Raw genomic sequence first — 14,312 nt, forward strand, 5'->3', positions numbered from 1 at the left:
AAATGGAGCTGAGGAGCAGACAGGTCAGGCCAGGGAGCCTCACACTCCTGTTTCCCCCAAATTGGCTGCAGCCATACCTTCTCTGCAGACAGCAGTGCAGAGCTGAGCTTGTCCCGGGGAAATCAGAGAAAAGGAGGGCAGGACTATGGTGGGACACAGAGCTGTGCTAGAGACCTGGGCAAAACTTCAGTTTTCTTATCTGTAGGAGGGGGATAATACTAGCCCCTTTCCCACAGATACTGTGTTGAGACAATTAACAAAGATATAAAACACTGCCTGACACATAGCCTTCACTCGCTGAATGACCTTGGGTAAGTCACTTACCCTCTCTGAGTCCTGGTTAAAGGGAGATAATGATGGTACCTACCTCATAAGGGTGTTTTAAGAATTAAATGATTGAATACACGTAAAAGGCTTCAAATAGGGCCTGGCAGGCTGTAAGGACTATATATAGGATTGGCTGTTCTATTTTTATAGTAAGTCCTCAACTGCTCCCAGGGGTCCAGGTCACTCTGGACCCAGCTCCTTTTCTCTCTCTCCCTCTCTCAGGAGGAAATCTGCTGTCCCTCACCCCTTGCTGGGCACTTTGAGGATGAGCAGAATTGAGAAACAGGACTCCCTCTCTCTGAGGCCTCAGGCTTCCCTACTCAAAGTTCAGGGACTGGGAGCTGGGGAGGTGGGGCAGGAGGGCGTGAAGAGGCAGTGCTGGTAGCTAAATTTGTTCATCCGCCTGTCAGTCCCTTAATCGGATCCCTGAGGAACAACGCAGAGGCTTGACTCTGGATGACAAATGAGGAGGGGCGAGGCCTGCCCTGTCTGGACCCCGGGTGAGTAATGGCTTTGCATTAAGATATTAGGCCTGGATGACAAGAAAAGTGCTTCTGCTCCCCCTCCGCCCCCAACAAGGCCGGGAAGAGCGCTTGGGGAGAGGAGGAAGCGTGCGAGTTAGGGCTCAGGAAGCAGGGATGGGGGCACAGAGAGAGAACAGGAGACACAGAGCTATGGCAGGGAAAGAAGGAACACACAGAGAGAGGGAGGGTGGAGACAGAGAGACGGGCAGGGGTGGCCGGGAGAGGAAGAAAGTGAGAGTAAAGGGAGGGACAGACAAAAAAGGACTGCAGAGAGGGTGGAGAGAGAGAACAGCTCTGCTAGGGCTGGCGCAGGGCGGGGCAGATTGGCCACCAAGGGGAATTCATCCTCCAGGGAGGGCCATTCTGGCAGCCTTGATGCAAGGCTGGCCCTGGTCTTAGATGTCCCTCCACTTGATCCTGAGCCTCCTGGGCCGGGAGGACACTGGGTGGAGATGGTGGCCCTGTCAGAGCTGGCTTAGGCCGACAGGCAGGGCCTCCAGCTGCATGGATAGCACCCTTCTCTGGGTGCTATCTCCAAGCCTGCTCCTTGGAGAAGGGCCCAGACGCCCAAGGGGGAATGGGGACAAGGGACGATACAGAAGGGGAGCTCCAGCTGCAAACTCCTGCACTCCTCACAGAGGCCCACCCCACCCCGTCAAACCCCAGGTCCACCACATAACCTGGGTCCCATGATGCAGGGCTGCTGGGCTGTGGGGGTGGGCTCTAGAGGAGGAGGAGATGGGGCCAGAACTTAGAGTCGGTGTGGCTAAGAGCAAGAGCACAGCAGGGTCTGGACTGCAGCCAGACCACAGGACAGCCTGCCCCTGTCACCACGTTCAGGGTCCCCTGGCGTCCTCAGAGGTGCACCATGTAGTGGCTCTGATAGCAGACCTTGCCTGCCTAGATTCAAGTCCTAGCTCCACCCTTTCTGTCATGTGACCCTGACCAGGTGGTGTGACCTCACTGGGCCTCACTCAGTCCCCATCTGCAAAGTGGCACCTACTGCATGAAGCGTCTGTGAAGGATCTCTACGTGGAACAGTACGTGTAGGATGCCTAGAACTGGCCTGGCACGTGCTAATTGTTCCGTGAACTTCACAAATTACTGTTAATTGCATTGTTTCCCCCCAGTCCCCCATGACCAGTAAGAAAGATGGCACCTAGAGCCAATCCTTGCGTCCCTTTTTATTCCTCAAAGGAGTCTCCCCAGAGGTTCATGCCCAGACCTGGAAATCCTGGCTCTCCTTGGTAACTCATCAACCCCTCCATGCCTCAGTTTCCTCATCTGCAGAATGGGCACACCATAAGGCTTAGTGGAGCTGGTACATGTAAGCACATAATAAAGCCCCCAGAGGCCTGTTCTGATGCCCCAGCCCTCTGCTCTGCAGACCTCCTTGACTGGGTGTGCGTGTGTGTGCCTGCACACAAGGTGGGGAGCAGGGAAGGTCTAGGAGTTTCCTGGAGTAGAGATGCTCAGACACAAAGAGGAGGTGAGGGGGAGCCACAAATCCCAGGCTCAGAGCCTCTTATGTGGGGTCGGGGAGTAGAGGTCAGGAGCCCAGTTATCCCTGACTGTCTGTGGCCCCTCCCTCCAGCACCTCCTGGGTCTGAGACCCTGGCCTCAGCTTCATGGGTGCCCGGCTCAGACACCCCTGCTTGCTTTAATGCTCTGCTGTCGCCATATTGAAATTCTTAATAATTGTGGAACAAGGGGCCCGTTAATTATGCAATTGGCCCTACACTTTGCTCACTAGGGGTTACACAGGTGCCAGAGCTGCCGGGAGGCTGGGGCTTGAGCAGGGAGAGGGTGATTCAGGAAACAAAGCAGATGCCTTGAGAAAAGAGGGGACAGGGTAGAAAGGTCCTGGTGAGGGCAGAAAATGCATGAAACTCACTCCCTGAACCCCATTAGAACGCAGGGCTTCTGCTGGGCAGGCCTGTGGGAGGTGACTGGGCTGGATGGCCACCGGGCGGTGCTTCTGAAACCAACTCCCACAGCCCAGCAGCTGCGGCTGCGGGGGGCCACTTGGGGAGGCCACAGTCCCTGAGATCTTCCAACAGCCCTAAGACCTGCCCTGAATCTCCTGGGCTCGAATCCCTTGTCCCAGCTGTGCGCCTGACCCTTTGTTTTACGTAGCTCCCACACCTCCCTGGGGTGCTGTGACTTGGTCCCTGGCTTCCCGGTCCTTCAAGGCCTGCTTCTCTCACGGAGGCGGCCCCTGCCTGCTCTGCCTTCTGGACTCCTGACCAGCTGGGCCTGATCCGTCCGGAGGAAGGGGCTCCTCCCAGTGGGAGTGGGGAGGGTCTGCATTGCCTCCCCGGAACCAGCGTGTGCTCCACAAAGCCTCGCACCCCTTCTTTCTCCTGAACCCCCATCGGGTGCAGACACTGTCCTCAGTGCTGCTCCAGCTGCGTCCACGGCCTTCTGCTCTGGTCACTCCCTCAGGCCCGACCCGCGGAGTCCAAGGCCTTCGTGTGAGTACAGAGCCCTGAGTCCGGGGCTGCTTGGGCCCACACCTGGGGCGGGTCCTTGCCCCTGAGCTTCTGATCCCTGAAGGTTCACGTATTAACTGTTCCCAAATACAGTTTGTGCAGAATGGGCCAACGGTTAAATAATTATCCTGGACTACCCCAGCTTGAGCGCAGGCCTGAAATTAGTAAATTTAACCAACTCCCCACCCCTGTGCTCTGGCTTCTTCAGGGAGCCCTTTGCTCTCCAGGAAGAAACCAAATCCCTTAAATATTATTTTTAAAAATTTTTTAGTAGATAATACATCCAATTGATTTTAAAAATCAAAGCAATACAAAGTAAAAAGCCTTCCTACCACCCATTCCCCATGCACCTGGTTTCCTCCCCCCACCCCCACCCCACATAATCCCAAGTGGCCACTTGTATTAATTTCTTGCGTACTCTTCTAAAGAAAGTAAAAAATCTGTGCTCCTCTTTTTCCTTCTTTCATATACAAAAGGTAGCATGCTATGTACACTGTTCTATGTTTTGTTTTCACACTTCTGCATTGAACTCGATCTTGACGTGCTTTTCATAAACAAGTCCTTTTTCACAGCTGCATAGTATTCCATGGTGCAGCTCTACACAGTTTCATTCATTTCTCTCTTGATGCGTAATTGGGCAGCTGCTCCTTTTTCCGCTCTTTACTAACAACACAGTGAATGCCTCTGTGTATCCATTTCATAAGCGTGCTTTTATGCATATCTGGAGGATAAAATGTCCTGAATGGGAGCACTTGTAACAGAATGAGAGTGTTTGTAGTTCAGGGAGGCATTCCGCAGGTATTGCCAGTTGGCCTGTGTGGGGCTTGTACCACTGCGTACTCCCCAAGCAGTGATGAGACCGATTCTCAGCAGCCTCACTAACAGCGTGTCTGGCCCAGCTTTTGGATTTTGCCACAAACTCACTTGTGTTCAGTGCCGCCAGGAGGCCGGCCTTGCCCTCCAGACCGTAACCCCACTGCCTGTGTCACCCCAGCACTCAGGCCTTCTTTCACAGCATTTATGCATTTGAAATAACATGCACATTATGCCGTTATTATTATTAGTCCTTCAATGTTTGCCTGCCTCAGCCTATAAACTCCGTGTGGGCAGGGACTGAACCCCAGCCCCCAGCACAGCACGGCACATCAGAGATGCTGAATACCCCTTTGTTGCTAGGACGGCCCCCTGGGTGCCCCGCACCCTACAGGTGCTTTTCCTGGGTGGGCTCAGTTGTGTCTCAACCTGCTTATGAGGGAGTCCCTGGTACCAGCTCCATGGAACAGATGAGGAGACGGCGGCTCAGAGATGGGAAGTGATTTGTTCAATGACTCACAGCTGGTCAGTAGGGACATCCTTAGCCCTTGTCCCTCCTCCTGAGACTCTGGATTTACTTCCCAATCTGGCCCATGGGGCCCCCCAATCACCAAGAACAGTCAGGCCCAGGTCAGGGGTACTCCAAACTCAAAATTGGCCCCCACCGCACCCCCCCACAGTGATGGGGAGTCAAGCTGGGGGCTTGCCTGAGCCCCTGGGGGCTTTGTCGGCTGGTAGGCTCAGGCCCCCTGTTTGGTGGTAACGCCAAGGCCACGGTGACCCCAGCAGCTGTGCAGTGACCAGACCCCCTTCCCAGAGATTCTGCGGCTGTGCTGGCTTTGTGCCCGACTGTCACTCTGTTCCCCAGCGGCTCTTTGTGGCGCTGCCTGCCTCCCATTAATCATGTGTGCAGGATTTATTTTCTCCAGCAATTTATTTCAGCAAATGCAATCTGGGTGTGCCCGCAGGTGGGCAGGATACTCTGTTGTCGCCAGAGCCATGGATCCTGGCTTTATTGTCAGGCCGACAGGCATGACTTGCCAGCACCCCGTGACAGAAACGAGGCCTGGCTAAGCCCTGGGGTGGGACACTAGGGACCCCAGAGACTCGCCTCATCCCCACATCACCATGACCTCAGGGGCCCAAGCAGCCCGGAAGTTCCCCCCGCTTTCTTTACTGGGGCTTTGCTGCCCCTACCAAGGCTAGCTGGCTAAGGGGGCAGGGGGAGATTAGCCCCTAATGTCCTCAGGCTGAAAGTGGCATTCAGAGGCCTTTTCTGAAGACCAAGTGGTGGATCAGTTTCCTGATCTGGGGAAGGAAGGGGTCCTCCTTCCTGAACCCCCTCCTCCCTGGCACTGCCAGGCAACCAGGCCCTGATTCCCATGACAGGGGAATGGAGGGAAACAATCAACTAATGCCAACCCAGCCACCCCCGTCACCAAGCCCACGTGTCCTCTTTCCTGGGGATCCCTTTGGTCCCTTCATCACCCTCGGCCCCCTCTCTAGGCCTTCAGCAGGATGTGACCTCCTGGGGCTGGGTAGCAAGACGCAGCGCTGAAGCCAGGACAGGAGCAGGGGCTGCTTAGCTGTGATTCCAGGTCTGAGTTAGTGCTCCTGGTTATCTGTCCACTTCTGGAAGCAGGAAGGAAAGGGCTGTGGGCACTAGAGGGCAGGGATGTCCATCCAGACCTGGCTCTCACCAAGCTCTTTGCAGTCCCTACCATGCCTCTCACCCCTGCAGCATCCTCAGGGGTCCAAGTCCTAGCCCATGGGCACCTGCTTCCTCTTTTGGTGCCCCACAGACCCAGCCTGCGCCTCCCCACCGGCCTGGCTGCCTCTAATGCTGCAGATAATTCCTGCTGTCACAAAGCCATTACCCTGCAAATGGGCTGTGCTTCACCGTGTGTGTGTGTGTGTGTGTGTGTGTGTGTGTGTGTGTGTAAGGGAGGGGTGGCTGTGGCACACAAAGCGCTTTATTTATGCCTCACTCACTGCCATAATTGCCTCAGGGGATATATTGGCTTCATCCTCCACTCCCCTGCCTCTTGTCCCCTGCCCTGGTCACTGGCCCCTGCTGGCCCCCCTCCGCTGGGGCCTGGAGCTCTGGGCAGGGGGTTGATATGATACGCCCAGGTGGAGGGTGGTGAAGCCTTGCCAAGGGGCCCCTGGTGTAGAGACACTGCCCCTTCTATTCCACGCCTGACAGCTGGACTCAGAAAGAGTGGCTGAGGCACCCCGACTCGGTCTCCCAGACTTCAGGGGTCCTGGGGAGTAGAGCCAATGGGGGAGCAATATGGGTGCTGGAGAAACTTTGGGGGCATCGATGGCCCAGGTTTCTCCTCTTCCTCCTCCCTCCAACCCTTCCAGGCCTTTGGTCTTCCACCATCTGCTTTGTCGGCTATTTGCCGACCCCCACCTCCAGCCCTAGGTACCATCACAGCTGCTCTACCTCGCCCCCTCCTGCCTTGGCACAGCTAGTTCTCCCCCCCGAGGGAGGCAAACCCTCTATCTTTTCAAGAAGAACCTTCAAACTTTGTGTTGAACCCTCAAAAACCCCAACAAATTAGCACAGTCAAGGTGCACCTGTGGATTCAGGAGGCAGGGCTGGGCAGAGGTCAAGGGTACGGCCTTCGGATGCAGGCAGAATTGCTTTTAATCTCTGTCTCTCCAGTTTCCAGTGATGTGGTCTTGATCACATCACTCAACTTCTCTGAGCCTCAATAGCCTTATCTGTAAAATGGGTCTGATAACACCTGCCTCAAACATTATTATAAAGGTTTAATACACGTAATACATGGAACCACATGAAATTATCTATATTTAACCGGTTTTTGACATTAATATTCATTGGGTGAAATATTGCTTCGACAAGTTTTGTATCATTGACAAGTTTTGTAAGGTTTCTACTTGATGCCTTGCACTTTTCTTTTTCTTCATGTTTTGCATTTGTAAAATGCTACCTGCTGGTTTTAAAGAATTCAAGCAACATGAGAAAACAAAAGAAAGTAAAAAGCAAAACAAAATAAACATAAATCTATCAGAAGTATCCACAATTAATGAATAACCACCTTTTCCAGAAATCTCTTTTGCATTGATGCAGATAGAAGTTTAAAGAGATAAATTGATAGAACTACTGCTATAAGAAGGGATCTGATTGACTATTTTAACTATAATTTATCAAATAGAATTTTAGTTTATTTTAACAAAACAAAATAAACAGAAATAACACTGAAGGGAGCCACACGACTCCAGTAAATGTCTCTTCATCAGAGAGGCAGTGTTTTCTATAAAGATCTTTTCATGTTAACATAAAGGTCTACAAGCAGTAAGAATAAAAAATATTGATGAGGGAGAATCTATCATGTAGGAAGAGAAAAGTGAATATTATAATAAAAATTCAAGGCATTAAATTAGCAAATTTCAGAGAAACACAACTGACAGCAAGATTGAGAAAAGGGAAAGAAATCTTATGGAGAGAGATCACAAGAAAGAAAGACAAAAGAAACACCAAAAAGGAGAAGAAACAGGCCAAATTGTGAAATGGTTTGCATTCTTTTTGATCACAAGTTTGAACAATGGTATTGAATGTTTTGTACATGTTCAACTTAAAATAATGGTTCCTAGTTATGTCCTCCATGTCTAAAGGTTTTCAGGCAGCCCCAGAACCACAGCCACGGCCCTATCACTGCTCTAACTGCTTTTCTATGACCATGGGCAGTGCCACAGGTCCAACCTGCCCCCCAAGAAAGGTTCCTTTGGGGTGGTTCCCCTGGGAACAGGGCCCTGTCCTCAGCAAGCACACTTTTTTTTAATGTTTTGTTGCCGCAGTCTTGAAATTCTTATTAATTGTTGAACAAGGGGCCCGACATTTTCATTTTGTACTGGGAACCCTGCAAATTATGTAGCAGGTCCTGTCTGCCAGACATGTATATTATAGCAACGTATAGCTGGCAGCATCATACCACCGTGCCTCTGGCCCCTCAGGCTGCAGTACTCCCTGAAATCGGAAGCCATCAGTCTCATCCACACCCTCAGGCTTGTGGGCACATGTGGGATTGCCCTCTGTACATTCTTAGGAACCAGGAACCTCAGGGTGGGTGGAGCTGACCCCTCCCCACTCAGACATTCCACCCCACTATCACTTCAAGAGTCCTTGGCTGGTCATAGAGAGCTCTGGCTCATTTGACCTCCAACTGGGCACCCACATGCCAGCCAGCCTCTCCTTACCAGTTCCCCTAATTCTTTTTTTTTTTCTAAAGATTTTATTGGGGAAGGGGAACAGGACTTTATTGGGGAACAGTGTGTACTTCCAGGCCTTTTTTCCAAGTCAAGTTGTTGTCCTTTCAATCTTAGTTGTGGAGGGTGCTGTTCAGCTTCAAGTTGTTGTCCTTTCAGTCTTAGTTGTGGAGGGCGCAGCTCCAGGTCCAGTTGCCATTTTCTTGTTGCAGGGATCATCCCTTGCGGCAGTCGAACCGGCAACCTTGTGTTTGAGAGGACGCACTCCAACCAACTGAGCCAACCGGGAGCTCAGCAGCAGTTCAGCTCAAGGTGCCGTGTTCAATTTTAGTTGTGGGGGGCGGAGTCCACCATCCCTTGCGGGACTCAAGGAGTTGAACCAGCAACCTTGTGGTTGAGAGCCTGCTGGCCCATGTGGGAATCGAACCGGCAGCCTTCAGAGTTAGGAGCATGGAGCTCTAACCACCTGAGCCACCGGGCCAACCCCAGTTCCCCTAATTCTTGAGCAAGGAATTCCTTGATTGCTCTGAGTACCCCACTCCTTATTCTGGCTTGGCTGGAGAAGTGAGGGGAAGATGCTCTCTCCACCAACCCTGTGCTACCTGAAGGCCCTCCTCCCCCTTGGAGGAGAGGGTGTGGTGGAGCATGGCTTCTGACAGGGTTTGGGCAGTGAGCCCTGCAGAGTGGGGGAGGAGGTGTGGCAGGAACTGCCTGCTCAACTAGACTGTGGGAGACCGAGCCCCTTAAACAGGCAAGAACTTCACTGGGCAGACTGCAATGGAGACATGATAGGTCTGAAGAAAATAAAAGAGAGTGATGTGGCATGAGAGGAACTGCTGGGAGAGTGGCCATCACGTTCGGAAGGAGAAGCAATTAAGAAACAAGTATACCCATCACAAATAATAAACAAAATAATTTCACACAACATGGATTTAGATGCTGGTCTCAAGAGGTGACCTCTGGAAGTGGATGAAATTGACCCGGTCTTGGGGTGGGGTATATACAGAAGAAAGGAGAAGGCTGTGACCCAGCCATCGGAACAGGAAGTGGCAGAGGAGCCAGACAAGGGGAGCTAGTGTTTGAGCGGAATTGCAATCCATGCTGTGAGGTCCCTAATATTTTTTGGGGCCGTGGTGGGGCTTTTACCAGTTGGGGCAGAAGGGACAGTAAAGAGACGGCAACTCCAGGTCTCCTCGCTCCTCTTGCTTCCTACCTTGAAGACCTGGGGAAGTAGAAGGGGGGGGCTGTGTACTTATGCTGTGGCCTGGCCCACCTGGCTTTGGCAGGACCCCAGCAGCTGAGGGACACCAGTGCTGAATGGGCAGGAAGTGCTCTCCTCCAGGAATCCCCCAGAGGAAGCGTCCATACGGGTTCCACTGTGGGGGGATTGGGGAGGACGGGGGCGGGGGCTGGCTCCAGGCCTTAATCCCTGTACAGCTTGGAGAATATGTCGAAGCTGCTGGCTTCTCTACCTAGAGGCCTACAAGGCATTTCCACCACCTTCTCTGCTTTCTGGGTCCCTTACTTTGATGGCTGTCTCGTGGAACCACAGATAATTTTCCTTTGGACATTGTCTCAAACCTCTGTTTATGCTTCAAATACAGGCCATGTTGAACTTTACCCTCCCAGCCAAGAATTTGGAGATCATGGATAAAAAGATAGATACTTCCTACCCCATCTAGATATACATCTTATCTAGATGGACAGATATTCTGATGAATATGAGTAATTTCCAACTTCACAGTATTCACTCACAATAATCCATACCCAGACAGTATTTTCATGGCATTCCGGAGTCAGAGAGGTACCATCTTCATGAAGTGTGGTGGTACCCGGGGAAGGAAGGGGTGTGTACAGTGTTATGCTCGTAAATGTTGGACAACTGATTTTCTGCAGAAAAGAGTTCTGATCTGCAGGGCTTCCTGATGTCAAGGGCATAAATACTCCCATGTTGGCTGACTTCAAGCCACCAACATGTGACCAAACGCAGACTTGCGAAGAGATGCCAATGACCGGTTCTCAGGAGATGGTATGAGCCGACTCCAGCACATCAATGGGTGGGTGGCCCCTCCAGTGGAATTCCAGGGGGTGGGAATCTCTTTGTGGTCAGTGCCCAGAAAGGTGGGGAAGCAAAATGATGGGACATCGCTTCAGGGAGGAAAATGAGGTTGTGCACCATCTCTGCTGCCTACGTGGAAGGAAGGGGTGGGAGAAGCTGCTGGACTTGGCTGCCCCATCTCTGCCTCGCACCCATCACCTCGACAGGTCCGGGGCTCTGTCTTATGAAGTGGGGCAGGTTCCCATTAGAGGCTTGTTCACCTGTGCGGAAGGTCTGGAGAGGAAAGGAGAGTGGTAACAAGGAGATGTCATGACAGAATCCACTCTGGAAAAGGACCAGGCTTGCCAAAGCCACCCTGGAGTCACCAGCATGAACCGCAGGGATGAGATTTATTTTTAGCCCCAGGACATTTTGAGTGGCACAAGAGCATCTCCTCTCTGCACCAGATGGGGACTCGGTCCCCAGAGAGCTGCCCATTTGTGGCTCTACCAGTGAGACTCTAGAAGACTCCCTCCTGCTAGATCAGGGTCATAGCAACTGCCGGACAGGCCAAGTGGGCCCTGCGCAGAAGCCAGGGGTCAGGGAGAGCGTCAGAAGCTGTTGGGGCCTGTCCTCCCTGAACTGGGCCACTGGTGGGGCCTTTTATCTCCCGCCTTCCTCCCTGGGCCACTCCAGTGTCCTCCTGCCTCTGCCTCTTCCCAACCCACTACCCCCAGTGCAGCAATTACTGTGCTAATTAGAGTGCTTTGATCATCTTTAGAAATAGCCACATTGGGGAGGTATGCTGCCAAGCAATTAGGGGCAGAGGAGCTGGGAGCGCAGGCACCTCCTCAGGGGCTGGGGCTTCCGCAGACCCTCAGATAACCCCTGCCCTCCTCCCTCCAAGAGTGTCTGTCCCCAGCATAGTTGTGAACTCCTCAGGGAATCAGGGCAGATGGGAAGCCCCCCATCTGAGCCCTGGAGATGGGGCCAACCCCTGCCCACCAGTCCCCCTCTGCCTGGCCCCCAGCCCAACCGTCAGCTCTTCTGGCCTGTGCAGGCCCCTTTGATGAGCTGCAGAAACAAGGGCTACTTTGACAGAAGGGGGACCTCAGAGCCAGACGGAGAGACTTCGAAGATGAGGGTTGAGCCCACTACCCTGTGCTCTCCCCCAACCCTGGCCCCCTCCCATGTACTCCCCTCCCTGTCTGTCCTCTATATAGCCCCCCAAGCTTCATTCCTCTGTGGGCTCCTGGAGTTAAGGGCCAGGTGAGGGACGAGCAAGGGAAGCGGGTAACTTTGATGTCAGATGGCTTGAAGAACGAGATTTCAGTACCCAGGGACAGAAAGGCAGCCAGAGGCAGGCACCACAGGATATGTACCTGGAAGGTGGACCCTGACGGGGAAAGAGGACAAGTTCGGTGCCCTGGCCACCATGCTTCTGGCTGTGCTGCTGGTACTACTGCCTCTCCAAGACCCACGGTCTGCTCAGGGGCACCTACTGTACATGCGCCTGTCCCCCAGCACCCTGCAAGGTGAGCCCATGCTGGTCGAAGGAGCGGCCGAGGTGGGAGGATCAGAGAGGAAGGAAGCGGGTCCCAGACAGGGGAACATGAACTTGCCACCTCCATTCACAAGGAGCTTTTGCTCCTGCCCACCCTGCCAGGAGAAGGGGCCAGGAACCTAGACACAGGTAGGAGAGGGACGGGGAGGATGGGGATGGAAAGGGAAGGGGAGCCAGCAAGGGTGTGCGTTAGGGAAGTTTCAGGGTTTGGTGGAAGGAAAGGGAGCAGAGCAGCATCTCCTTGGCTCTCTGGGCCCAAAGGTGGGCGATCCAACCATAGTCATTTTGTGCCAATAAGTCTGAGTTCTGTGATGTCTGTATCTTCAGGGTGCTGTTTTTCCTTCAAGGTGTTTAAGGAAACACCCTTTTCAAAGATTCCAGCCCAGCTCAGTTGAATTACAGAGACATCTTGGGCTGAGTCTTCAGAACCATCCCCTGAGTTCTGGGTCCTGGGGTCCTGGGGTTCTCTCTGCTCCCATTCTGGCCCAGCGCTCCAGGAGCCCAGCCTGCTTCCCTGTGGGCCTTCAAGGTGGGGTTCGGGGCTGCGGCAAGGAGGACAACTTTGCAAGACTTGTGCCGCATGTCCTAGCAGCTCTGTCAGCCCAAGGGACGAAGGCCTTGCAGACTGCCCAGAAGAGCACCCAGTGGGCAATAAATCTAGTGGCGATGGAGATCCAGCACAAATTGCATGAGTGCCGAGGTTGTGCCAACCATACCACCCGGTGTTCTGGTGAGCTTGTGCTGACTGCTCTGGGCCCCTTCTCCTGTCCACATCATCCCCTCCCTTAAGACTTGACTCCTTGGAGACAGAGACTGGGTGGGGCTGCAAGACAACGCTTAGGAAGGTCCCTCCCAGTGAAAAGGGCATGCCAGGCCCAGGGCACAGCTAGTGCAAGGGCAGAGGGCAGGAGCAGTCTGAGCACTTGGTGAACAGTGAGAAGTTTATGGCTGCTGCCACAGGCCCAGACTGCTAAGGGCAGTGGTAAGAGAAAGGGTGCCCAGGGGAAAGAGAGGGCGCAGGACCAGCTCGGGGTGGAGGAAGGGTGGGAGGGAGGCAGTGAAGCTCAAAGGTCTGTTTCTCAGCAGGACCTTGGCATCTTAGGCCTGAAGCCCCCTTCCTCCAGGACCCTGCTGAGCCAGGTGAGGCTGAAAAGTTTCAAGGGGACAGGACTGAGAGCAGGTGTACCCTGGGGAGGCCTCGATGGTGCGGACGGCCAGGACTTGTCCCTCGTGACAGCGCATCACCTTTCTAGGGCCCTGCGGCGAGAGGCTCCCGAGCACCGTCAATGTGACACAGGCCCAAGGCCGCATTATGGGGCGCAGTGCGGCACCGCCTGGGGCTGGTGAGGCTGCAGCTCAGCGGGCAGCCTCTGTGCGGCGGCGTCCTGGTGGAGGCGTCCTGGGTGCTGCTTCGCGGGGTAGGTCCGGCTCCCAGCCCCCTGACCAGCCGGAGTCCCCAACTTGGGGTCCGACTCCTCCCAAATCCTTGAATGACACGAGCGAGGGCTGGTCTCTGCTGCCCCCTGGCGGCGGCAGCCCCCTGTCGGGCTCCCCAGCCTCAAGGCGCCGGCGCCGCGAAGCCAGGGTGCGGATCTCTAGGGGCGCACCGCCCTGCGCTTTCGGTCCCATCTCCCTGCCCCCAGGCGGGAAAACAGACAGGGGTGCGAGTACGCTGGGTGGTGCCCGTGGGCGGAGAGTAGAGTCTCCAGGGAACCTGCTACACCCTTGCGCCGGGTATCACCCGCCGCGCGTCACCCAGCGCCCCGAAGGCGCTTCTTTGGACGGTGAAGCTGGCCGAGGGGCCATCGGGGGAACAAGCGGAGGAGGTGCCTGTGAATCGCACCTTGCCCCACCTAAGGTGAGAGGGCAGGCCCCAGGCCCGCAGAGCTGGGAACAGCACCTCCACCCCACCCCACGCCTCATTGACACTGCGCGGTCACTCTCTCCCTAGTTTGACCCGCGGACCTTCCACAGTGACCTTGCCCTGGTGCAACTGTGGACACCGGTGAGCCCCGCAGGGGCGGCGCGCCCCGTGTGCCTCCCCCAGGGCCCCCAAGAGCCCCCCGCCGGCACCACCTGCGCCATCGCGGGCTGGGGGGGCCTTCTTCGAAGGTGTGGGCAGAGCCGGTGAACCGCCCTTGCGCATAGAAGAATGGGGCCAGGGGTGATGGAGTTTGGGTAGGCGGGGGTGTAGAGACTTGGATCTACTACGCCCAGCTGTGTTCGCAAAATGCTGCCGGATCTTGCAAAAGGGGAGCAATCAAGGAGGGTCATGGGAGGGGGTCCCTCAAAGCGGGGCCTCGGCCTTCCGGGCGGAG

General features: G+C 54.5%; 1 protein-coding gene and 1 long non-coding RNA gene across 3 annotated transcripts in view; both read left to right on the forward strand.

Moving 5' to 3' along the window:
* Positions 1 to 9,656, forward strand: part of LOC308498693 — a 12,077-nt gene extending 2,421 nt beyond the window's left edge. Inside the window, exons 2-3 of the long non-coding RNA XR_013993502.1 lie at positions 738 to 827; positions 8,605 to 9,656. This is a non-coding gene — a long non-coding RNA (uncharacterized lncRNA). The remainder of the gene's footprint in view (positions 1 to 737; positions 828 to 8,604) is intronic.
* Positions 9,657 to 9,847: 191 nt separating this feature from the next.
* Positions 9,848 to 14,268, forward strand: PRSS56 (serine protease 56). 2 transcript variants are annotated; one of them, XM_081050967.1, is made up of 5 exons: positions 9,848 to 11,965; positions 12,587 to 12,724; positions 13,078 to 13,134; positions 13,248 to 13,852; positions 13,946 to 14,268. In XM_081050967.1, exons 1-5 carry the CDS (start codon positions 11,866 to 11,868, stop codon positions 14,123 to 14,125), a joined length of 1,080 nt encoding a protein of 359 aa, XP_080907093.1. In that variant the 5' UTR covers positions 9,848 to 11,865; the 3' UTR covers positions 14,126 to 14,268. The 2 variants fall into 2 exon arrangements, with proteins under 2 accessions (XP_080907093.1, XP_080907094.1); XM_081050968.1 differs by having other exon boundaries at positions 13,081 to 13,134.
* The last annotated feature ends 44 nt before the right edge of the window (positions 14,269 to 14,312 follow it).

This window comes from Rhinolophus hipposideros (genome assembly GCF_964194185.1).
Source record: "Rhinolophus hipposideros genome assembly, chromosome: 6".
NCBI lineage: Eukaryota > Metazoa > Chordata > Mammalia > Chiroptera > Rhinolophidae > Rhinolophus > Rhinolophus hipposideros.

Coding starts and splice junctions, on each gene's coding strand:
- PRSS56 (XM_081050967.1), top strand. CDS start 11,866: ATGCTTCTGGCTGTGCTGCTGGTACTACTGCCTCTCCAAGACCCACGG. Junction 11,966..12,586: donor GTCCCCCAGCACCCTGCAAG/GTGAGCCCATGC, acceptor ATGTCCTAGCAG/CTCTGTCAGCCCAAGGGACG. Junction 12,725..13,077: donor CCATACCACCCGGTGTTCTG/GTGAGCTTGTGC, acceptor TCTGTTTCTCAG/CAGGACCTTGGCATCTTAGG.